This window comes from Lathamus discolor, chromosome 11 (assembly GCF_037157495.1).
Source record: "Lathamus discolor isolate bLatDis1 chromosome 11, bLatDis1.hap1, whole genome shotgun sequence".
Classification (NCBI taxonomy): Eukaryota; Metazoa; Chordata; class Aves; order Psittaciformes; family Psittacidae; genus Lathamus; species Lathamus discolor.
This window is the reverse complement of record NC_088894.1, coordinates 12,713,385-12,739,054: the sequence shown is the minus strand read 5'-3', so window position 1 is coordinate 12,739,054 and position 25,670 is coordinate 12,713,385. Positions and strand designations below refer to the sequence as shown.

At 48.6% G+C, this 25,670-nt stretch overlaps 1 protein-coding gene across 3 annotated transcripts in view; it reads left to right on the top strand.

Moving 5' to 3' along the window:
- The window catches only part of TOX2 (TOX high mobility group box family member 2), a 142,950-nt gene extending 119,235 nt beyond the window's left edge, over positions 1 to 23,715 (top strand). For 2 of the 3 annotated variants that reach the window (XM_065691557.1, XM_065691555.1), the window contains 5 exons: positions 3,973 to 4,200; positions 13,170 to 13,250; positions 14,409 to 14,816; positions 16,883 to 17,013; positions 22,574 to 23,715. In XM_065691557.1, the coding sequence (XP_065547629.1) occupies positions 3,973 to 4,200; positions 13,170 to 13,250; positions 14,409 to 14,816; positions 16,883 to 17,013; positions 22,574 to 22,610 (885 nt within the window). In that variant the 3' untranslated portion in view covers positions 22,611 to 23,715. The remainder of the gene's footprint in view (positions 1 to 3,972; positions 4,201 to 13,169; positions 13,251 to 14,408; positions 14,817 to 16,882; positions 17,014 to 22,573) is intronic. The other variant, XM_065691556.1, reaches the window with a different exon arrangement.
- Positions 23,716 to 25,670: the final 1,955 nt, after the last annotated feature.

Genomic DNA, 25,670 nt, shown 5'->3' with positions numbered 1-25,670 from the left:
GCAGAGTGTCCTCCAGTGAGGGTTTTGTTGAGCAAAGCAGGTTCAGGGCTAAGATTCTGCAAATGCTTGGCTGCAAAATTGAATTGCTGGTGGCAGGTTGAGGAAGCTTGAACAGAGATGGAAAGTAACAGAGGGTGGGTTGAACTGAGCTCAGCAGACATGGCTTGTTAAGGAAAAAACCCAGAAATTAAAAGCGGAAGAGTCTTCTGCCTTTTAGTTCATCCAGACAGTGTTTTAGGTGGTCAGCAATGTCTTAGTGGCACCGAGTCTGCCCCTAGAGCCAACACATCTGCTGCTGAATATGCAAGAAGCCCAAGTTTTTTCCATGGTTTTGGGGACATCTTGGTTGTTGCCCATCTTTCCCAAAATGCACCAGCAGAACAAACAGCCCTTGCTGTGTGCCAGGAGTCTGTTATTTACCAAGGTCAGTCGCTGGACTCCCTGCGGGACTTTGATTAAAGCACCCCATGGAAAACCTTCTCCTGGAAGGCGCTGATCCGAGAACACCAGAACTGGTATTGTAACCTTGTCCTGCAGAGATAGATGGTTGTGACAGGATTTGAATGTATAACCCCAGCAGCAAACAGTGAGGAGACTGGAGAACTAGTAAAGCACTAGGACTGAGCAAAACCCTTTCCTTTCCAATGGAAATCCAGGCAAATGTACTCCCATCACTCCTGCAGCTTTTCATCCGTTGGCAGCTTTCACTTCAGATCAGGGTATTACAAAGCAGAGCGCACACGTGGATGCAAAACAGCTTCAGTGGATTAAAAGTGCACAAAGAAGGGGTACAGGTGATTGAAACCAGACGCAGTTTCTCAGACTCTGTGATTCCGCGTCTGGGAGACACTACAGAATGGGTTGTGCTGCTGGACCCCATGGTCTGCCACCTCCCAAAGCCACACCACACAGCTCCAGCAGGTATCTGGGAGCTGGAATCTGTCATGTCAGCAGCAAATGAGTTTCAGCTTAGATACACATGAGGTTCTCTGCCTCTTCAGCATCACCCAGCTTTTATCCCAGCCAGCCAGAGATGCAGGAGTCACTGAGGAGGACATGGCTTTGAGGTTGGGTCTTCTGTTCTTTTTGAGCCAGTGATGGCTGTGAGGGTAGGAAGAATTTGGAGATGTCCAAACTATGACAACTTGCAGAGACAAGAATTCTTCCTAATCCTAAAGGCATGTTCCCCTCATTTTTATGTCCAGCAAGAAGGGTGAAACAGGACTGATGGATTTGATGGAGGAAGGAGACCGTAAGTGCAAAGAAAGCAGAACCACATTGTGGCCTACAGGTTTCTGTTTGCTTTCTCTATCAACACAGCTGCTGTATTCACCCAGTGGTCATATTTCATATGGCCGCTCAGGGCCTTTCTGCAACAAATCATCAAAGCAACATCTAATAAGCAGAAATTAATCTTATGACCAAGAAGGTCACACGTGGAAGAAATGGGTCTGATGCCAGCAGGTAGCTCAGGTCCAGCAGGTCCTCTGAACCAGGGAGCTTATGATTTTAGGAGGTCTGGCAGCCACACTGATGCATTTACCAGCTTCATTGTTTCAGCGGGTGTACACATGCATAGAAGGGAGAGGTAGTTACAGCCCAGCTTCTAGCTGGAGTACTGATGTCTCTCCGTAATTACTAAAATCACAGCATCCATGGGGTTCCTGCTCTTCACAGGTTCAACATCTACCAGTTTATGGGATCACATCTCTCACCAGTGAATCGCCCCAGTCCGCATCTGGTGTTACACTTCCCTTCTGCTGCCTCTCAAGAGCAGGTCCATGCAGGGGCTGGTGGCCACACACCTCATCCCACTGCATGAGCCTTCATGGTTGCTTTGATCGTGGCTCACCCCTTGGGGGATGCAGTTGCTTTGGGGCAGCAAGGCGCAGGCTTGCCAGGGCTTGCCTTTAGCCATGAACATGGCTGAGGCTGTTGAAGCATTTTCTGCAGGCCAGGGCTGGGCGTTTGTCTCAACCTGCGCTGCATCACACAGCAAACCCCAGGAGAACCAGGCAAAGCCCTGATTTGCTCTGCTCCCTCCTGGGAGGTGGCAGCTCCAGGCAGCCTTGCAGGCAGCATATGTTTTCCATACAGACGTTTGCTCTTTGGTGCTGCCTATGCAGGACCAACTGTAAACCCATCTCCATGGCTGTGGTTGCACTGTGCCTGTTTCCACTCCATCACTTAGTGAATGGCTTGAGGAGAGCAAGTCACCCCGTGGCTCTTCAGTGAATCAAAACACTACAGTTAGTTAAAATAGCATCTCACTTGAGCCCTGTCATGCAGGTTTTTGATCCTAATAAGCTGCCCTTTCAACCCCAGGCCTCCCATTCAAGCCCAATTGGGCAATTTGAAATTAAATGCATTTTTTTTGTCTCTCTGCCCATTCACTAATGGTCACTGTCTGTTTGACAAATGTCACTGCGCTGATACTCAACTTAATGACCAGTCAAGAGCTGCTGAGTAGAGAACAGGAGTACTGGCTGCCCTTTCCTGCCCATGTCTGGCCTGTACCAGCTGAAGGGAAGCCTCTTAAATCCCAGTGCTTCCAAGCACACAATCAAATCCACCAGGAGAAAAGGCCTCTTTCTCCCAGGACTCGCTAGGAGGCCCAAGTTTTACACTGGTTTGGTGGTTTGATCTGTGCCAATTGATTTGTTTTAATTTGGGTTAGACCTCAAAGTGACAGACTAGGTGACTTCTTAAGTAATACCATTAGCCTGTGCCCCTGGTAGGACAGGCACTGCGGGTGGTAGCTGAGCACTTGATGCTGGAGTGTGCTGGGTCTGCAGGCAGAGGTGCTGGAGCCCCGTTTGCCCTCCAGGATGCAGAGATCCAGGCAGAAGCAACCGGAAGAAAATGGTTTTATTCTCAGCCATGTTTAACCTCTGGTGTATTGAGTTTTTCCTCTGCTATAAAATAAGGATAATGGTGCTTCCCTGTAGTGTGAGCTTTCACTGACTGCAGTCAATGAGTTGAGAGCTTTGATGTATGTCCAAATGCTTTCCAGGGGTCTTTTCCCATGCACACCATCACACAGAGGCATCTGCAGTCCCACACATTCAACAGACTGCCCAGGGCATCCTAGAAGAGGCTCAGCTGTAGGATCTTCTTTCGGTGCTACCTTCATTGGAAGCATCCCTGTTTCCAGCATTGCTGTTCTACCTCCCAGCTTGGTCTCATGCTGAGCAGCCACAAAGTCCAACTGCTGTTGCCTGTGTCCTTCTGCCCTTGGTTCAACCGCCCACAGGGCACCAAGAATAGATACAGCCAGACCAAGCCTGCCTCCAGGCTGGTTGTAAAGTGTGAGCAGTGCATGTGAAGTGTTTAATACATAGGAGTAAAATAGGGGTACATACCTGTTAGCAAGGTGAAATGGATTTCTGATGGTCCCAGTATGATGGCTAATGTGATGCTGGTGCTTACAACCCTCCTGCCTAGGGGAGAGGGGATGCTGAGGCACTGGCACATGCAAAGGTGGGGTAGCCAGAAGCAAGCTGCAAAGCGGGATTATTGGGCTGGAAATCAGAAACCAATTCTGGAAAAACTCATGGACTGCTAAGGGGATCTGGCTGGGAAGCAAGGTGTTTAGAGAGGTCCCTGAGGAGGATCAAGGAGTGAGCAAGCTTGTGCTGCCAGGGAGGAGGAGGGTGAAGGGGGTGACTGAAGATGAATGTGGAAATCCCCAGCTTTGGAGCAAGGACCCCTGGAGCAGAAGGGCTGTGCCCAAGCTGTGAATGGGGCTGTGAGAGGCACACAGCCAGGCTCAAGGACCCAGCAGCAGTTTGTGTAACAATCCTATGGGCTCTTGGGGGCCAAAGAGACACCCCGGGCAGCTTCCCTCCTCATTACACTGGGAGCCTTTCTCTGCCCATGTTCTTTCTCGTCTCCTTTGCTAAGAAGCTGTAACAGGGGCACACACCTGACTGCTCCCACCTGACTGCTAAGGTTCATCTCTTGGTTTTGCAGGTTACTGGGGAGAAAAGACCATCAACAGACCTGGGCAAAAAGCCCAAAAGCCAAAAGAAGAAGAAAAAGAAGGACCCCAACGAGCCCCAGAAACCTGTGTCAGCCTATGCCCTGTTTTTCAGAGACACACAAGCAGCCATCAAAGGGCAAAACCCCAATGCCACCTTCGGAGATGTATCAAAAATCGTTGCATCAATGTGGGACAGTTTGGGAGAAGAACAAAAACAAGTGAGTTCATCTTTCTTGTTTTCCTTTCAGCTGTTGCAGCGTGGTTTTCCCTGGTGCAGAGCATCCGAGTGCCCCCAGCACGTTAGGAGAGTGCCCCTTTTGAGAAAAACCTCTGCTCTTACATAGAGAAGAGCTTTCATGACAACTGATTACTCTTGAGAAGATCGCACTTAGCAAACTCTCAGTGGCCCTGCCCTGACATGGGCTTTCTACAGCTCTAGATAGGAGATGGGCTTGTATTTACTTCTTTACTTACAAGGAGCAATGGCAGACCGGCTAAAAAACTAATTCTCTACAGCACTGGTCTCAAATCTAATGTTAAGGCTTTAAAAGCTTAGGAAGGAGATGCCTGAAGTGACCTTGCAGAGGAAACCTTCCTGCCCCAAAGCTGTCAACCACTTTCAATCTGCCTCACACAGAGGCTTCTAGGTCCTGCTTTAACTGTTTTGCTGATGCTGAGTGAGTTACAAAAGCCTGTAATTGCATGTTGCCTGTTGAGAAAACCCCAGGAACAGTTTCCATAGCAAGGATGTCTTCATCATGCAGAGAGAGGCCTGGCACTGCAGGTGGTGTGTCTGACCCCAAACTGATGCTCCCCCTTAAGATGTGAGTCCTGGCAGCCAACACTGGCTCCACCTCCTCTTGGGTGTTCATGGCCAGTGATTGAAGCAGCCACATTTAAGGAGGGACGAAAAGTCATTTAAATGGAAGTCATGCTAGGGAATAGCCTTGCTTTTCACCCTGCACCAAGTCAGGAATAGAATCATGGAATGGTTTGGGTTGGAAAGGACCTTAAAGCTCATCCAGTTCCAACCCCCTACAGGCAGGGATACTTTCCACTAGGGCAGGTTGCTCCAAGCCCCATAATAGTAATCAAGGCAAGGCATCTTCTGGGATGGAAGCCCATTTGCGAACCATTTGGGTTCTCCATACTGTGCAAAGTGTTACTTTGATGTTTTCATGATCATAGAATCATGGAATGGTTAGGGTTGGAAAGGACGTTATGATCATCTAGTTCCAACCTCCCCTGATCTTCCATTTTCTCCTCTTTGGATGGATCACTCAGGGGTCATGCAGGGATTTCTCAGGCTGAAAAAAGGAGGAGGATCCCTTCCTTTGCCTGGGAAGCTGGAGGGCTGGTGCTGGGTTTGGGTTATTAGTGTAAGGTGTGGGAGGTTCAGGAGCATGCAAAAGCTTCCACGTCACCTCTTTCTCCTGCTTTCATCCCTCCCAACATCCCGGTCTGCTTCTCCCTTACTCCATCTGGTTACAAATACCTCTGTAGGTTGGGGACTGAGCTCGCCTGCAAATGTGGTTTGTATAATAGAAGCGCTGGTGTGACCTGACTCCGCGCAGTGCAAATGCTCTTAATTAACAGCAGGGATTAAACCAGCCCGTTTATCTTCCCTGCTAACTCTCCCTTCTTTTCCTTTATGAGATAGCAGCAGCCTCTTTACACACGCTTTCTAAGTGGCTCCATTTCTCCCTCTGTAATTGATTTAATTAAGTCATTTGTTCCTTGTCTGAATGCTTAAATATTAACTTCCTGGCTTTGTCTCCAGCTCTATACTTCTCTCCCACGACAGCTACCTCCCTGCCCGGGACTCCGGCTGCAGGCAGCTATTTATCTTGGGCTTTGGGACCGTATTGCTGTTTTGTGCGATGTGGCACGTTCACTCTTAAAATGTTTGGCTGGAAGACAGTTTATTTAGTCCTCGTTTGCTTTCCTCTGCCAGCATCCCCAGTCAGGTTTTCTCAGAGCTGTAAGGGAGTGCAATGGAAAGGAGAAAATGAAAAGGAAAAAAATAGTAACAAAATCTCTTAAAGGCAGCTCTGCTCTGGAGCCAGGCTGAGAGAGCTGGGCTGGGGCAGCCTGGACAAGAGAAGGCTCCTGAAGGGGAGACCTGAGAGCAGCTCCAGTGCCTAAAGGGGCTGCAGGAAACCTGGAGAGGAGCTTGGGACAAGGGCCTGTAGGGACAGGCCAAGGGGAATGGCTTGAACCTGCCCGAGGGGAGACTGAGCTGAGCTCTTAGGCAGAAGCTCTTCCCTGTGAGGGTGCTGAGACGCTGGCACAGGGTGCCCAGAGAAGCTGTGGCTGCCCCATCCCTGGCAGTGCTCAAGGCCAGGTTGGACACAGGGGCTTGGAGCAAGCTGCTGCAGTGGAAGGGGTCCCTGCCCATGGCAGGGGTTGGAGCTGGAGGAGCTTTAAGGTCCCTTCCAACACAAACCAGGCTGGGGTTCTATGAAAACTCGTGCCTAGGCTGTCCTGCAGATCCCTTCTCCCAAGGACTACAGGACATGATGCACGCACTCACAATGAAGGCAAGCAGCCCATGCCAAGTGCTCTCTTGGCACACCTCAGGAGGGGACGGTGACCAAGCAGGATAGACACACATCTCTGCTAAAATCCTGCTGGGACTTGGGGGTCCAGACTGCCACATGGCTGCACCAGGCTGTGATTGGGCCCATCACTGGACAGGAGCATTGTGCTCTGGAGAGGGGTGGAAAGGTGGAAAAGAGAAGTGTTTCACCATCCGTGCTGCTCCTGACTCTGTTGACAACAGTGGTTTTGCGTATCTTCATATCCTCACTGCAGAAAGCAGTGCAGAAGACAAGCCGAGGAAAAGCCAGCACAGCGATGGCAAAGTAGACAACCAAGAGCCAAATATGGATGTTCTTGATCAATTACGACTGGGTTTGTTAAAGAAATCTTCCCTTCTACATGGCATTAGAAAAGTGGGTGGATTTGAGGCTGTAGGATCTGATCTGGGGCTGTGCTGTGGTCCTACACTTAGATCTCTCCAAACCCCCAAGATCTTCAGGGTGGTGCTGGGGCATCACATCTCCAGAGGGCTGATGTGCAGACCTCAGCCCCTTCATGCAGTTATTAAGCAGTCATTTACATCAGTGTAGTTCCTGCCTCAGATGAGGTTTATAAACTTTATTTTCCACCTTCCAAAGGGCACAGTGTTGCCCCAGCCCTGGGTGTGTTTTGCTTCCAGCCTTGGAGAAAAGCTGGCAGAACAGGCAGGGAGCAACCAGGAAGAGGGTTCAGAGCAATAAACCCAACCTCAGGCAGGGCACTGTGGACTTGCGATCTCCCACCACATGTCACCATCCCCATAGATGCTACACAGAGCATTCTGCAGGCAGAAAGGAGATGCCACCTCTTTGCCAGGTAGCTCAGGCCAGCACATGGAGGGTTAATCCTCCGCCGTTGTGCTGCTAATGATTATATGTGCTGTAATATCAAAGCTGTAGCTATTTATTTGCCATTGAGCAGGTGCTGCTGCTCCCACAAAGCAAATTTGCTTTCTCTTCCTGATGAAACAAGCAAAATAAAGGTTGCTCACGTCCCATTTCAGATAGGTTTTTTCCCTGTGCAAAGACAAACAGAGAGCGGGAACCAGAATGCGTATTATGCAAGAAACCATATAATCGAGGAGCATCTTTGATTTGGCTGCTGCTGTCACAGACATGTATTTCAGAGAGGCTTCTCCCCCCACCACCACCCCCCTTTCCTTTTGTTCTTACTGGTTTATCATTTGTGCCTTTGTCATTTTGTTCCTTCTTCTTCTTCTCTTCCCAGCCTCTTCACAATGAATCTTCATTTTCCCTCTGACACACTTGTATCTAAATTTCCTTATTTCCTGCCTTTTTTTTTTATTTATATCTGTTGCCTGGTGATTTGATCATGCTGTGGAATACAGGATTAGCAATCTCCGTGTCCTTGGGTACTGCTCAAGGACACCTGTTCTGCAAAGAGCCGTTTTCTTCCCCATTTTAACCCCTTCCAGTGTGGCCGCGTGTGCGGAACAGCAATAAATAACAATACCTTTATATATCCCCAGCCCTGCATTAGCAGGACGTTGTAATCTTCATTCTTCAACAGCTGGCATGGCCCTTTCTAAGAAGCTTACATGGGAAGCTGAAGAATGTGACTCGGGGTAGGGGGGTGAATATGAATATGTACTCTTTGAACTTTGCAAATAGTTTAGCAGCTGTTTCTGTAGAGATAACTTAGGCTTTGGTGGAGAGTGAGATGCTAATGGAGCCGTTATCATCAAATGGGGGACCTGTTGTAGTGATCCACCTGCAGCTCCAGGTCCCTGCTCCAAGCTCACAGAATCCTCGCTGTGGTTTTTCCTCATGAGCAGATCCAGCCCAGCCTTTGCAGTGTTACCCAGTGAGAGCTGCCTGATTTGATAGAAATTAGAAGCATTTGAGCACTAGATTGGAGCAAACTCTGCTAATCACAGCCTCAAGCTGTGCCAGGGGTGGTTTAGATGGAGCTGAGGAACAATTCCTTCTCCGAAGGGTGCTCAGACACTGGAACAGGCTGCCCAGGGCAGTGCTGGAGTCACCACCCCTGCAAGTATTCACACACCATGTAGACGAGGCCCTCAGTGCCATGGGTTAGTGGTGGCCTTGCAGTGCTGGGCAACAGTGGGACCTGATGATCTTAAAGGTCTTTTCCAACCTGGTTGATTCTGATTTCTGTGATTCCGATTCTCTGGATAGGCTTCTTACCTGGCATGGACATAGTGCTCCCAGCCTGGTCACCAGCCCTGCCATGGGCCATCTCTGCTCAGGAGCAGGGGACACCCAGTCTTCTTTCAGGGGCATCTCATGTGGGAGATAAGCCTGGAAACTCTCTGAAGCATATTAAGAAGTCACCAATGGGATTTGCTCTTCTCTGCCACATTCTGTCTTTCCCTCTCTGAGAACCTTCCCGTTGTCCACTGCATTTTTGGGGAAGAGGATGTTGGCTTGGAGCCTGGTGGTGATGGAGCACAGGGAACACTGCCAAGCTGGCAGCTGTAGGTGTCTCTGGAACCTGCTTTTCATTAGGAAAGTCCATCAATGGATTGGTTGGTGTTTCCTTAGATTCTAGAAACTCAGAGCAGAAGCATCAAGAAATTCCTGAGCAATCTTGATGACTGAAGCTTGATCTAACCCACGGCTTTCCATCCTCAGTGAGGAAAAGTCCTACGAAACCAAGATTTACAGTTGAGTTGACAAGGCTGGGGACTCACTGGGAGCACAAAGGTACCAGAGATGAGTCCTTGCTCATGATAGCCCTGCTTCAGCAGGACCAGTTCAGCAATGCTAAATGACTCCATGGCAGATGCACCAATCCCAAGCAACTTTTCAAGATAGGTCTGGTGGATACCAGGATAATGATAGGGAAGATGTGAAGGGTCAGAATTGCTCTTAAAAGCAGCTCCAGGAGTGTGACTTCTGTTCCTGGAGATCGAGATCGGAAGTGTGGAAGATGGAGGTTGTGTGCTTTTCACTGGAGGTTAGGGTTTGTCACCCTCCCTCTATGTTTATTTGGAGTCTTCTGTGAGCTGTCCTGGGAACACACTTGAGTGATGGATGACTTACACCCAGGTGTCACCATGAAGTCAAGGCAGAGGAATCTTTCAGGATACTTTAATCAAATGCTACTTGATTATGGGTTTATCCATTCATTCTCCAAAGGACTGCTTCACAACACTGTGGCTCCACCAGGGTAAGGGAGGAGCTCTCCTGAAACCCTGCAGTTAGTTCCCATAGCCAGGGCCTTTTATGTGGTGTTCTCAGGGATGTTAGAAGTTCAACAGCCCCCATGCCATAGCTGGGGAGAGCCTGGGAGAACTGGAACACCACTTAACCAGCCACCTCATGATGGGCATCATTGACAGGTACCTCCCATGTCCAAGATTGTTGACTTCAGGACTTACCAATCAAGTCTGAAGGAGATGTGCTGTGATTTAAACATAGCTTGGGTTGGTTGGCTTTAATAGGGGGAAGAACAGAATATGCCTTCTCAAGAAGGGAGGAGGAAGGTTACAGAGGAGGGTGCAAAGAGCTGAGGAAGAGCTGGGAAGGAATAAGGATGACAGGGTTGTGTGAGCTATGTGCACTTCCAATGGCTGTGTGGAGGCTGTCTGCAAAGAAAAGGGTGGTGTGGCAGACACCAGTGTGCAGGGAGGGAGTACTTTAGTCATCGTGTGAATAAGCTGTAAGGTAAGGTGATCCCAAGAGCTGTCTTGCAGGAAAGTGCATAATAGTTATAAGAAAACCCCTCCAGATTTACAAGCAGAATGAAATCCAAATTTATACATGGGAGGGGGAGAAAAGGGGGAAACTAGTCATGGAATCATAGAAAGGAGGGCAAGGAGAGACTTAAGAGGTCAACCAGACCATACTGCTGCCTGAAGTCAGGATCATCTCTACTTAAGCCATTCTTGGTGGATGTGTGCCTAATCTGTTCTTAAACTCTCAGTGGTGGAGATTACACATCTCCCCAGGCAATCTCTTCCTGTGCTTAATTATCCTCACTGTTAGGAACACTTCTCTCTTGCTTAGCCAACATTCCCCTTGTTCCAATTTAAGCCCATTGACTCTTTTCCTACCTGGGGCAGATGTAGAGGATCGTTCAGTGCCTCCTTTGCTGCAGCACGTTTGGAGGCTGTGGCTCCTCCTGGTCTCCTCTCCTACCTAAATAGAGTCCTTCAACTCCCCCTGGAGACCTTTAGTGCACTTTTCATCTCTTCTCTCCTGATGGTCTATCTCCTTTTGGAGCCCCAAACTCCATCTAGGATTGCAGGAGAGACCTTGTCACTTGGGCTCTGTGGACCCCTTGATTTTCTGGGGGAGAGTTTCATCATTCCCAGGCTTGGGAAGCAGCGTTTCTGCTAAGGCCGGATGCCGAGGTTACGCCTAACAGCTCTGGCTGTCATTCAGTGCCTGCGCGACACGGAGCTGCTCGTGGGCGTCAGCAGGGTTTGGGATAATTGTCTTCTCTAATTAACTGGTTATCAAACAAGAACATTTCATTACAGTACAATTACTGGCTGCTTTGCTGAGACACAGAGGTGTCAGCGGTACGATCCCAACATATGCTTCTTACAGCTCTGATTTTTTGTTTTCATAAGCACTAAACCATTTTTGCTTCTCTCCCCCCCTTCCCCAACCCACCCACTCGCTTAATGACTAATGAATCCTCCTGCTAATGAATAAGGAAAATAAATCAGTGGGCACGGCAGGTTAGAAAGAAAAACATGCAAAATGTTTTGAGGATCCTTAAATCTGATAAATTACTTTGAAATTAAAATCCCTGGGAGAAAATGGGAGTTAATTAGAAAGTAACATGGTTTTGTCAATGTTTAAATTAAAATTTTAAAGGTTATAAATACTGCACTAGAACTGCCTTTACACAGAGGATTCCTGAGAAGTTTTGTTGGATCTGCTCATCCCACATCAGAGCAGTCTTTCCCCAGCTGCAGGCTGAGGTTTCGCTGCTCAGGGTCCTCCATGGACGCTGTGTGGATACAAAAAGCCCCCAGTGCAGGGCAGGAATCTCAGCAGGAGACCCTTAGGGATGTTTTCATACCATGAAGGTGCTGAGGCGTTGGCACAGGGTGCCCAGAGAAGCTGTGGCTGCCCCATCCCTGGCAGTGCTCAAGGCCAGGTTGGACACAGGGGCTTGGAGCAAGCTGCTCCAGTGGAAGGGGTCCCTGCCCGTGGCAGGGGTTGGGACTGGATGAGCTTTAAGGTTCCTTCCAACACAAACCAGGCTGAGTCTATGTTCACAAACCAGATAATCCACCAGGACCCATCCATAGCTGGAGAGAGCATCACAAGAGCGTCACAGGAAACACTGCTGGGTCTCACCCTCTTAACGTTCTCTGTCACCCTGATCATGGCCAGGGCTGGAGCAGGGACTGGCCCAAGGGCAGAAGGCTCCTGCTGGGAGCAATCCCCCTCTCCCTTCAGGAGGACACAGGATTCAGCTGCCCCTTCCCAGTCTTGCTGCATCAGACACCACCCAGCAGCGTGTTCCAGACACGAGAGGCACAGCGCCCGCTTGCTGAATGGAGAAGACAAGGACAGATGAGGAGTGTGGAAAGAAATGGGTGTAACAGAAAAAAACCAAGTGATGGGGATGCAGATGGGCACAGAATTTATTGGTTACTCATTCATCTACATTGAGGTTAAGGAAGTCTCATTTACCTGCCCTCTCACTGTCCATAAATTGCAGGATTTTTCTCCAGCCAAATCTTCCTAACAATTGATTCTGCCTCTGTGTAGCTGTGAATGCTTTGATTTCTCACTGCCCCAGATTTAGACAAAAAAAAGCAAAAATGCTCTTGGTGTTTTCTGTTACAGAGGAAAAAGTATGTTTTCAATATATCAGCACCCAGCTATGCCCCGAGACACAGGAATTCATATTTCACTGTTGTGCAGGCATCAGGTACCATGTTAAAAGCATCTCTTAGCAGCAGGGCTGGGGGACACCCCACATTGCTGTGTCACAGCAGGTGCTGTGATGAGCTATGGACACAAGTGAGGTGGGCAATGTAGAGAAAGGGAACAGCTTTCATTAGGGGAAGTGGTACAGTGTGAAGAAATAGTTGCTTTTCACAGGCAAACTCTTCTTCAGGCTGACATTTTGAAATGTAATTTTGTTCTGAACGGAGCAAATATACTTCCTATGTAGGAAAAAGCCAAAGACAAACTTAGGCAAATACTCTGTTTCAGAAAATAACCATCTGAGACCTCCAGTGTGTCAAATCAAAATGTTTCATTGTGGGAGTCTCTCTGATTTTGCAATGAAAATAAGGTTTGCAGCCCATTTTTAATAGGGTTTATCTGTACTGATTTTAAACTGAAATTCAAGTCACCAGATAATCTTCTGCTTCTGGGAGCTCCTTGCTGGGTTCTCACCAGCAGTGATTTTAGCAAAGAGGTTTTCATAGAGTCACAGTTTGGGTTGGGTTGGAAGGGACCTTAAAGCCATTTATTTGCTTTATTTGCTTGATTTGGGACAAATTCCTGTCCAGCGGAAAGTTGTTTTCCATGCACACGTGCATGCAGGAATGGCCTCAGCAGAGCGGGATCCCACTGAACAGGCAGGATCCAGCAGCACTTTATTCTGCTTTATTAATTATTAATTCTTACCCATCACTTGCTCCTTTCAGGCATACAAGAGGAAAACAGAAGCCGCCAAGAAGGAGTACCTGAAAGCGCTGGCAGCATACCGGGCCAGCCTCGTCTCCAAGGTACAGCCACCTTCCTGAGGAGCTAAAGAAATGCTCTCAGTGTCATTAGGGTGGGTGCCAGGCTACTTTCTGCCTTTAGCACCCTGAAATGAGACCCTGCTTTGGGTTGTCTTCATCAGCAGGTGCCAGCAATGGGGTGTCCCTGCTGCCTGTCCCCACCACCCACTGTACTCTCAGGATGGGAGTGCAGGGAACAAAGGAGGGCTGCAAAGGCAGGACAATGAGGCTCATTTTGGGTGACACCAAAGGACTGGCCCAGGTGAAGGTGACACACCAGTCCTGGGCAGCATCAAGGTGCCAGCATCCTGCCTGCTCCCTGGTTCAGGCTCTAGAGCCCTGGGTCCTGCTTCTCCCATACATGCTCAGTCAAGTGCAGGGGTTTAGGAAGTAAGACCCATAACTGCAGGCTGATGAGCATGTGAGCACGTGTGTGCTTAACACACTGCTGTTAAACCCAGAGAGCCTATTTTGGTACCTAACAATGAATGTTCAGGGGAGTTCAGGTGCATACAGGAACTCTGGCGCTGCAAGGCTGCATCTGGAGCAATGATGATGGACTAAGCACCTGCCCATCCCAATGCTCCAAAGGTGGGCATCATCCCAGGGGACTACACACTGTGCCCTCCTCTGTGCCTTCAGAGGGGGAACATGGGCATTTGCTGCCTGTGAATTTGGGATGGTTCCTGCAGAGCTCATAGGCTTGCTGGCTCAGGGGGATATGCCGCCCTTGGGTTGTGAGTATGTCTATCAGGTGCTTTTCCTTTCAAAGCTTCTCCTTGGTACCATTACCATACCCTCAGTACTTAATCATCCCATTTAGCTGCCATGGGAAAGAATGTGATGTCCCAAATCAACCGTCATCTACAGGATCCATGTGACTGTGGTACTGGGCTGGGAAGGCTCAAAGGCCCTGTATAGACACGAGTACCATTAGTGGTCTTGTGAAGAGAACAGCAGCAAGGACACAAAAATGGAACGGAAAGGACTGAGGGTTTAAAAACTCTTCTTTGTCCTTTTGGAAATCTCTGAGAGTCTTGGAAGGATGGATGGATGGGTGGATGGATGGATGGATGCATGGACGGATGGATGCATGCCCATGACACATAACAATGTTTCCTCCCTTCCTACCTCATCACCCTCTGTTCTGCTTTCCCACAGAGCTCTGCTGACCAGGGGGAGACAAAAAGTGCCCAGAGCAATCCACCTTCCAAAATGATCCCCCCCAAGCAGCCCATGTATCCGATGCCCCCGCAGGCTTCCTCACCCTACCCTGGCCTGGGTTCATTCCTGTCCCCATCGGACCTGCAGAACTACCGTGGCCACCCGCACCCCGGCCTCTCCCGGCCCCTCACCTCCAAGCCCATGTTGCCCAGCATCAGTGCCTCCCCACCGCCCTCCTTCCAGATCAGCCCCCCGCTCCACCAGCAGCTCTCCTTGCACCACCCGCAGAGCTCCCTCCTCAGCCAGCCCCTCAGCATGCAGCAGGTCCCCCAGCAGCCCCTCCTGTCCCCCCCCATGGCACTACAGGTACAGCCCCCCATGAACGCCTCGCCTCCCGGGCAGCAGGTAGGTGCTCATTTCCCTCTTCCCATTGGATCTGGTGGTTCCTGGATGGTTTGGGGATGTTGGGTGTTGATGTTGTCCCCAGAGAGTCTTCCGGCTTCCTCAGCTTGCAAATCTCGCCATCTGGGGCGATGTTTTCAAGAGTGCTGAGCTGGCACGGTGAGCACCCCCACAAATGGGGCAGATTTGTGCAACCAGAGCACTAGAATCATAGAATTCAGTCAGTGAAGGCTCCTTCTGCAGGGAAAGCTGCTGCAACTGGGAATATCCCGGATCAAATCTCTTTGTGCACATGGTCCCCCAGCCCTGTCCTGGGGGGTTTCACTGGTGGTCGTCTGGAACTGTGGGTTGGATTGGATAGTCAGTGAGAAACCCCTCTCATGACACTGCTGAGAGGAGCTCTGCTCTTATCCCATGTCTGAAAGACTGTGGGATAATAGCAGGGATCCAGGGCGGTTGCCAGGAGGAGGACAGAAAGGATAGAGGGAATGTCACAAACAAAAGATAACATCATTATCTCCAGAAACCGCCTGGCAATGGGAGAAACTCCCTTTGGGGGCAGAGAGCCGAGAGCATGCGATGTGTGCTTGCATGTATGCTTATACCAACGGTGCAGTAGCAAAGCAGATCCTATAGACAGATGCTGTCAATGTGTCAGACCTCCTCAGCCATGCCCTGCTCAGCCCCGGGACCAGCCTGCAGGGTCCAACCTCTCCTCTTCAAACTGCTGTTAAGAAGATGCACCTGGAGGGAGAATTGGCTATAGCAAAACGCCTTCTCTGTACCTTATAGACAACTTGCCAGTAACCAAAGGAAAAGATGAATAGCTTCCAGAGTTTTTCCATGTAAAACATGACCTGGACAAACTACTCCCAGTTTAGGACATATGCTCTGAATTCACAGCTGCTACCATTTACTTGATGATACTTTAAACTGCAGTATTCACCCAGCTGGCTGCACAATCTGTGTTTCACATGCTTGCTAGCTATATATCACAAAATTCATATAGTTCTTTAGCAATGAGCAAAGCTTTCTTTCCTATAATGTGGCCTATTCAGTCTGGGGCTAACTTTGAGAAAAGAGACATTGTTAATTTAGGAACAGTGGAAGAAAACCAAAGGGGAGCAGAGATGTGGAAGCACAGTTATACCTGACCATAATAAAAAGCCAGCACATGAGGGATGGTCAGAGCCTTAACCAGATTTAAATCCCAGCCTGCTCAGGGCATTCCAAGTAACCTCTCCAGCACAGTGACTGGGCTTTAGCTCTACATAAGCAAAGGTGGTTTCTGTTATTCAGTGATAGCCTATGTCCAGAAATAAGCACAAAAGGGAAGGGGATCCTCATAATCACCGTAATTGGGGTGTTGTGGCTCAGGGCAGCAGTTTGTGAAGCTTCTTCCTATATAAATTTGTGAATAAAAATAAAAAGCAAAAAGAAAACACCCCATACTGCCCAAATTTTGGTATTTTGGAGAAAATCATGTTCTTGATGAAGTAACGACCATGACTCTTGTTTATATACATTGCCTAATGTTACCTAATTAAGCCAACCCCCAAAACCAGAAAAGCTGATCAGCTTTCAGCTAAAACAGCCCCACAGCGTACTTGTTCATTTGCTGACAGTGACAGCTGATGGAGAGAGCTGCTGGTGTGGATGTTCCTTACCTTGTTACTGTACATTATGATGGGCTGACGTATTACTGCAAAGGGAACTGCACTTGAAGTGGAAACCAGTTCTGATTGCCAGGCTGCTGATGCAAAGGCTGTCACGGGCTGCATGTCACCCACAGCCATTCACCAACCCCGAGGAGGGAGGTGCTGAGAAACAAGAGGAAGAAAGAGGGATGCAAACCAGATGTTGCTGCATTGACACCTGCGTGCAACAACTCATGTTCTGCAAGGTCCCACCATGGTGGTGTCGGGTCCTGGGCTTGGCCCTGCTGCTGCCCCTGCGGCTGCGCAGTGTGGGGGCAATGCATGTAAATGACTTCATGCGATAGGAAGAGCTCTGCTGCTTCTCCTGCTGTCTAAGCTGCTGTAACCCTCCCTTTCCTTTCCACCCTGCAGGACTTCTCACATATTTCATCTGAGTTTCAAAACAGTGTTGGACCCCGTTCGCCTGGTGCATCAAACCCTCCCGGGAGCACTGAGTGGGACAACGACTACCCCAGCAGAGAGTGTGGGATTAACCACTGCAGGCCAGTACACAGAACGGTGCATTGCTGATGCACTTTCTATTATGCAAACTGTGACAGTGTACAACACTGAATCTGCCCTAAAATGTACAAAGTGTACGGCAAGCTGGTGGGCTAATTATGGTCAGTGAAGTTTAAGGTTTCCTCTTCTCTATAGGCTCACTGAAGTGATGATATGCAAGCAGGGAGCTTCAAAATCACGGATAAATTCTTCACTGGGCATGAAGAGATTTCCTTTATTGTGTGTTTCCATCCTGTTACCAACAGAGGAGTTGGACAATTTCCTTCTAGAGCAGGACAGGGAAGCCCAGACTTCCAAGCAGAATCACTGGAGGTTTGAAGGTGGCCATCAGTAACGTTCCCAAAGTGATTACTCCTATCACTGAGGCCACAACTTCCCATAGCTGTATCTAACCCTTGCCAGTTCCCCAGGACAGTGCACAAAGCCTCATTCTCCCAAGAGCCACACGATGCTCCAGCCCCCTGCACCTCGCACAAAAAGGCCACCGAATCTGCACAGATCCTCACCCTTATGCCCTACAAGCTCTGTCACGAATGTGTCAGCACGAAGGTCCCTTCAGTGCTCCTTCAATTCCTCAGTAAATAAAAGCATCAGGATAGACTCAAAGCTGGGGAACGGGGCGGGTGTGAGACCCATACCCAGCCTCTGCCTAATCCACTGCTCTTGGCTCAGCAGTACTGGTTTGGAGACTGCTATTGTGCTCTGTAACACAGGCACGTGGTCTGCTGGGAGAGCAGGTAGGGAAGGAAGCTCAGTAGCTTCTGAGTATTGTTTGATTGCTTGAAGTCCTGGAACACGGTGCTTTCAGCAGAGATAATAGCAAGCTCCCAGCCTTTTCAGAGCACAGCTCCCGCCGGTGCCAGCAGCGCACTCACAATTGCTGGGCTGGGCACAGACTGTACAGACATTTATTTCTTTCAGGGAAATAAATAACTTGCTGAGCCATTAGGATGTCGCTGCCGTCTGCCTGCCCGAGGGGGCTCAGCTACGTCTGCGCTCCCAGAGCCTGCCTGTATTCTCTGCAGACAACCCAAAAGAAGGAACCTGTTTGGGACGTGACGATAAAAGTCACTTTAGATGCTGTGGGCAAGTTGTTAGAGATGCTTGCAGGGTCATAGCACATGTCCCTGCTCATTGCAGGGGGTTGGACTACATGACCTTTGAAGGTTCCTTCCAACCCGAACTATTCCATGATTCTATTCTATGATCCCAGTTCCAAGAGGTGCTGAGCAGAGGCAGCTCCCACAGAAACTATTCCCCCCCACCCAGTAGTAAGCATGACTCCTTAGGGGATCAGCTGGGAAAAAAGTCGATTCCCTCTGCAAATCCCACTGCCCAAGCCCCATGCAGAAGACTCAGGATACCCCAGAGATGGGTGAAGCGCTCCTGTAGTAGCCAGGATGGAGGTTTGTGTTGCTAAAACAAGCTCAGTGCCATGTGGCTGGAGTGCTGCATTGTGAGCCAAGGGCCCATGCAATTCATGATCAAAGCTCATGCATTTTATGCCTTTGTCACAGCAGAAATATTGAATTTCATGGGTTTATCGCAGCTTCTTGGAAAAAAAAAAATCATTCTAAACCCAGACAGATTATGCAGAGACTTCCAGATAATTATTAAAGTAGATTATAGCAATGAACTTGGATATAGATCAGTACTGCAGAGAGTGCTTAGCGCACCAAAAACTGTCATTGTCTCTGTCAAGGAAGGAGACATCTCTTGTGATGAGAGACACAGGAACTGCTGGCAGCCCAGCTCCCAGAGCTGCCTTGTTCTCGTTTTAGTGCAAAGCCTGGTGCACCAGGGGTGCCACCACCTCCGGCTCCTGCTGTCCTGGTGTTTGCTGCCCAAGTGCTTGCTTATAGCATCCACACACCTCTGTAGGACTGCAGCCCCGGGGTGCCTCAAGGTTAGACTCGTGTCAGGAAAAGAGATCATCAAACCCCAGCCTGGTTTGTGCTGGAAGGGACCTCAAAGCTCCTCCAGCTCCAGCCCCTGCCACGGGCAGGGACCCCTTCCACTGGAGCAGCTTGCTCCAAGCCCCTGTGTCCAACCTGGCCTTGAGCACTGCCAGGGATGGGGCAGCCACAGCTTCTCTGGGCACCCTGTGCCAGCGCCTCAGCACCCTCACAGGGAAGAGCTTCTGCCTAAGAGCTCAGCTCAGTCTCCCCTCGGGCAGGTTAATGCCATCGGATGATCTGGTTCTCACCATCTTCCTGGCTGCTTTCTCCCATGTACTGTGCACTGTTTTCCTAGTGATATTCCATGTTCCCCTTGGGCTCCTCGGCATCACGGTGCTGTGAGCCAGGCAATGCAGGCTGAGCTGTGTGCCTGAACAGCCCCAGCAATCAGCAGCACTTAGGCAAAGCAGTGATAAAGGGAAGGGAGATCTTGTTGGGTTTGATTCATCAGTGCGGTTTGAGGTATAATCGAGAAGTCTCTGGATCATGTAATTGCCCATTTCAACCTCAAAACTGCATTCAGCTTAATTGCAATTAAAGCAGTGCTCTGAGGAGCAGAATCAGCAACTGTCTGCAAAGAAAAGGGGTTATTTTCTGTTGTGACGTGGCTCAGCTGTAGAGCCCCTGTGCGGGAGGATCATACCAGCCTCCCCAGCGCACAGTCCTGCCTTGCTGTCTGGGTTAGGATTTTTGTTTCATATCTCACCTTGATACTTCTTTAGCTTCCAGCATGTGTTGGCACTGGGTTACGTGGGGGTAAAACCTCCCAGTCCCACATTTTCTCTGGTGTTTGCCATCCAGACAACTCCTGAAAAGCTGGGGTTGTCTTTCTCGCTATCCTTCTCCATCTAATCAGGGAACTGCTGTAGGGATTTTTCTCCCAACCTACCAGTGCTAGTTAAAATGCCATTAAATGACACTTCTTCCATTATGCCTCTGAAATCCTAGGATCCTGCAAGCAGGCACGCCTTAACTCATAAATCAGCCATGTTAGAGAGAGAGTTTTAAATGTTTTTGAGCTCATGCTCTCCCCATTCTTAATGATTTTGTGCTTATTGACTTCCATCCAATTTTCCTAGCTCTTTCTGGGCTTAAGCCCAAGCTGTCCTAGATTGCTAGCAAAGACCTGGGCAGCATTTCTCAGTTCCTGCTTAGTATATGACTACCACTTCCCACAAGCAGCTGCAGCATAGAGTCTTATTGCTTTTTGCATCATATCACAGACTGCTTCTGTAGTTCCTTGTCTCCCTCACCTGACAGCCTTGTTCTCACACTTGCTCATTTCCAGGCACCTACTGAATCCGTGACTTCCTCCATGGGAACCCACCTGGATCAAGGGTGCAGCTTGGTTTACAGTCACTTGTAAATCTTTCTTAATTCCTCAAGGCACCTCGCTGGTTTTTTTCTGCCCTGTTTTGTGATTACAGCTCTTTCCATACCAAACTTCAGGGTTTCATTTAGATTTGTCTCCTAGCATTGAAGCGTTTTGGTGATAACACTAAACTGGATTCATCTATGCCCTTCCTCTCATTTGCAAGGCGTCGTTTCTTTTCTGCCCACTTCCCACTCTCCCTTGGGCTAAAAGATGGGAAAGTGTCACTTATGTCTTGTCCGGACAAACAAGACCAAGCGCAGCCCCTTCAGCCAGATATTTATAGCCTCACTAATTCCTGCTGACAACGAAGTGATCCTTTCCAAATGGGGGCATTTTCCAAATCAGAACCTAAACGAGCAAACACTGTAGAAAGGCAAGGATAAACCATCACCAGTGCACTTCGTTTGGATTCAATTATTTATGGTAAGACTTTGTAATGAACTGGGATCTGTTCTGTAGCATATTTTGTAAAATTAATGAAGTTTTAGTGCTGGAATTCCTCACTGCTGCTCAGTGGCATTAAATCTTTGCTGAGTGCAGTACGGGAGACTCTGCATTTTAAATGCAGATTATAAAATGTGGAGATTAGCAAAGTGCAGACTCTTCTGCTCTCTGTCAGAAGACAGCTCTATCAACAACAGCATTACCTTCCTGCCTGCTATTCCCCTATTATTCCACGATAAGCACACCCACACAGGAATCTCCCAAAGCTTTGTGATGTTCTTCACCACTTTTTAAGACCAAGATGTTTATGGAGCCAATGATGTTTCCATCAGGTCTGTGTAAAGGATAAAACCCGTTAAAATCGCTGGATTTCAGAGCAAAACCTATGTAGGATATCAGACAGGGGGGAGGAATTTCAGCCACTACTCTCCCTACTATATCCTGAATATAAGAGCATCTGGGCTCCCCTGTGGGACCCTGCTGATGGTAAGTTAAACATGCCAGCCAGCCCCCATGGAGGGCTGAAGCATGGGGTACTATAGGCAGGAAGGGAGAGGTGATACCTCTCTGTAAAGCCAAGGGTTGCCTCAGTGCTGTAAGCTGGCTTCCCCCTCAGCACACACCTAGAGCTCTTCAAATCAAAGTAATTGCTTCAAAAACGTGATCAATTCAAGATCTGGAGGGCCAGGGATATGCAGAGCACACAGCCTGGCTGCTGTCTCACCAGCCCTCCTCCGTAGCTTCCTGCAAGTAAGGCAGCACCGAGTCTTGCTTGGGTTCCTTGTACCTCTTGCTGTCTTCATCGGGCCCATAGGAAAGACCAGCAACTCCTGCTGTCTCAAAGGTATTTCTTCCCCTTACTCCCTGATTATTAACTTTCCTATTTTGGGAGAGGAGAAGAGAGACATCAAGCAGATGGTGTCTCCTACTGCCATGCTCTTCAGCCATGAATCTCACATTTCATCTGCCCCAACATCCACAAACATTTTCAGGCATAAGGCTCTCAACTGTATTTTTGAGACCCCCTACACTTTCATCCAAAAGCAAGTGTCTGTTTTCAGAATCTCCATGGCTTTGAATAAGGCTAGTGTGTGATTAAGAAGGGGGCTGGTGGCCAAGGCACTGATTCCAGGCACAGCTCTCCACAGCATGATGGTGGAGATGGTACCACATCACATCAGTGTGCTCCGTAGGGAAATCCATGCTTGGCCCTCCCGTGCAGCCCCAGCAAGAGCAAAAATTAAACTACAGGAAGGAATTTATGTCTTAGCCCTTATTGTTGAAATTCAGGAAGAAATAAAACTGCTCCAGGCTCATATTCCTGCCTTTTGATAAGAGCAGGTAGGGACAGGCCAAGAGGAATGGCTTTAACCTGCCCGAGGGGAGACTGAGCTGAGCTCTTAGGCAGAAGCTCTTCCCTGTGAGGGTGCTGAGGCGCTGGCACAGGGTGCCCAGAGAAGCTGTGGCTGCCCCATCCCTGGCAGTGCTCAAGGCCAGGTTGGACACAGGGGCTTGGAGCAAGCTGCTCCAGTGGAAGGGGTCCCTGCCCGTGGCAGGGGTTGGAGCTGGATGAGATTTAAGGTCCCTTCCAAACCAGTCTGGGATTCTATGATTCAAGTGCCTTCTGCTTGGTCCGTCCCTTGGCACAGACAGCTTTGTGTATGGAATCATGGAGTGCCATGAAACACTAGTCTCAGCTTCCCTGGGTGACTTCCCAGCTGTTTCCCTGCACATCTCACCTTTTCCCTCCGGTTTCTCTTACAGCATGCTGCCAAGGGACAAGGCACTCTACCTCACCTAAAACTCAACATCCCTTTCGAGGCGGCTCAGACGAAGGACACTTGAGAGGGTCTATCCTACAGACTACCCGGAGTGGCATCGAGCAAGTCGTACGGACCAGAGAGCTCCCACTGCACCTCGTCGCTGGCTTCAATCCCAGGCTCTAAGAGCAGTTTTCTTCTCTTTCTTACTTTTGAACTCTAAACTCTACTTTCTGAAGCCCAAAATCTCATAAATCATGGAGAACAAAAAAGAAAAAAATAATAAAAAAAATAAAATAAATAGACATAAAACCAACAAAAAAAAAATAAGCTAAAGACACCCTTTTTCTGCTTGCCATCAGCTTAGTTACAGACTATTTTCCTAGTGAACTGCTTTTAGACGCAGCATAGGCCCAGGTCTGATGTCCTGCAGCATTAGGCCAGCTCAGTAGGAGGATGCACTCTTTTGACTTGCTAACAGCACTGAACTTTGTGCAAGAAAATGTGAAGTTTGTGTGAATATTGTACATGCAAAGGCCTTGGATGTCTGGCAGAAAAAAAAATACAAAAATTAAATAAAAACTATTGCTGGGTAGGTGGGGGAGAGAGGAGAAAGCAAAATAAGAGAGAGATGTGGAAAAGATCATGAAAATATAATTTGTTGGATAGTTGTAAGTAGTTTACTAAGTGTTTTAGAGCTGTGCTAAAGACATCTTTAAGATTTTTTTGTGAAAAGAATTAGTAGTTTCCTTTCTAGTAAAAGCATTTTATATTAATTGTAGCACATTTTTTTAGTTATACATAGAAGGGAGATGTGTATAAAAGAAAAAACCAACAAAAAAAAAAAGAGCCTGCCAAACTTGTTTCTATTATTTGTACAGCAAGAAATGGACAATTTATATCCATGTCGTATGGCATTATTCTATTTTTTCTGCCATCTGTCCATCTATTTAAAAATTGCTGACAATGATTTTTGTCTATTTATGAAGGATTAGAGCATAATCACAGTTTCTCATCAGGTGCATTTTGGGGTTGTTTTTTTTTACTTTTTATTTCGTTGGATGGTGCTGCTTTCGCAGCACTGGCACATTCGGTTCACAACGCTTCTCTTACCTTTCTTTATAATAAAACGTATGAAAAGTAGAACTGAACCAGTCTCTCCTTATTCTGGAAATGTCCCTGCCATGTCCTTGCCCTTCTCAGCTTCCCCATCCATCACATTCCCACTTGCTTTCTCTTTCTCCCCCCTTGCTCTGGGCCAATACTACTTAACGAAATATTCTGGGCAACATGGTCTAGTTGAAGATGTCCCTGCTCATCGCAAGGGTTGGACTAGATGCGCTTTGAGCCTTCCACCCCAAACCATTCTGTGATTCTGTGATCTGTGACCACCTCCAGCACTGAAAGCTGTCCCTGAGCAATGGCAGACAGACAAGCTTTTTTCCTTCTTTTTCTTGCAAAAATGCCAACTTCGCACTCAGCACTGGATACTTTCTTAAGCCATAACTTGGTGCCTTCTGCATTTGCTGACTGATGTGGTTGAACCCCAGCTGGCCACTACTTACCAGGCAGCTGCTGCTAAGAACAGTTTAATAATTGAAATAAATTAGAATATTATGGCAATAATAATCATAGAACCATAGAATAGTTAGGGTTGGAAAGGACCTTAAGATCATCCAGTTCTAACCCCCAGGGATGCTTCACCCTGGACCATGCTGCCCAAGGCTCTGTCCAGCCCAGCCTTGAACACTGCCAGGGATGGAGCATTTGCCACTTCTTTGGGCAACCTATCCCCGTGCCTCACCACCCTCATAGTAAAGAAGTTCCTCCTTATAATAATGATAATAACAATAATAATTTAATTGTAATGAAAAGGGAGGCAACAAAAAGAGAGGAATAAAAGGCAATAGACACAAGTGCTGCACAATGCAATGGGTCACCACACACTGAGCGATGCCCAACCTGTCCCTGAGCAGTGATCAGGCGCTACCAACCAACTCCCCCTAGTCTCTGTACTGGGCATGATGTGCTGTGGTATGGAATACCCCTTTGGCTAGTCTGGGTCAGGTGTCCTGTCTCTTCCTCCCATCTTCTTGTGCCCCTCTTCACTGCAGAGCATGAGATGGCATTGATCAGAGTAAGTGCTACTGAGCAACAGCTAAAAACATCGGTGTGTTACATCGCTAGGCATATCAAGGATGAGGGGGTCATTAAGAACAGCCAACATGGTTTTATGAGGGGGAAGTCATGTATGACCAACCTTATAGCCTTCTATGAGGAAGTGACTAGGTGGAGGGACGATGGTAGAGCGGTAGATGTAGTTTTTCTTGATTTCAGTAAGGCATTTGATACTGTCTCCCACAGCATCCTCATAGATAAGCTAAGGAAGTGTGGGCTTGACGATCAAGTAGTGAGGTGGATCGAGAACTGGTTGAAAGGAAGAAGGCAGAGAGTTGTGGTCAATGGCGCAGAATCTAGCTGGAGGTCTGTGACTAGTGGAGTCCCTCAGGGGTCGGTGCTGGGACCGGTGCTGTTTAATATTTTCATCAATGACCTGGATGAGGGAACTGAGTGCACCCTCAGCAAGTTTGCTGATGACACAAAGCTGGGAGGAGTGGCTGACACACCAGAGGACTGTGCTGCCATTCAGCGAGACCTGGACAGGCTGGAGAGCTGGGCGGGGAGAAACTTGATGAAATTTAACAAGGGCAAGTGTAGAGTCTTGCATCTGGGGAAGAACAACCCCATGGACCAGTACAGGTTGGGGGTTGACCTGCTGGAAAGTAGCGAAGGGGAAAGGGACCTGGGGGTCCTGGTGGATAGGAGGATGACCATGAGCCAGCAATGTGCTCTTGTGGCCAAGAAGGCAAATGGCATCTTAGGGTGCGTTAGAAAGGGAGTGGTTAGTAGGTCAAGAGAGGTTCTCCTCCCCCTCTACTCAGCCTTGGTGAGGCCGCATCTGGAATATTGCGTCCAGTTCTGGGCCCCTCTGTTCAAGAAGGACAGGGAATTGCTTGAAGGAGTCCAGCGCAGAGCCACAAAGATGATGAAGGGAGTGGAACATCTCCCTTATGAGGAGAGGCTGAGGGAGCTGGGTCTCT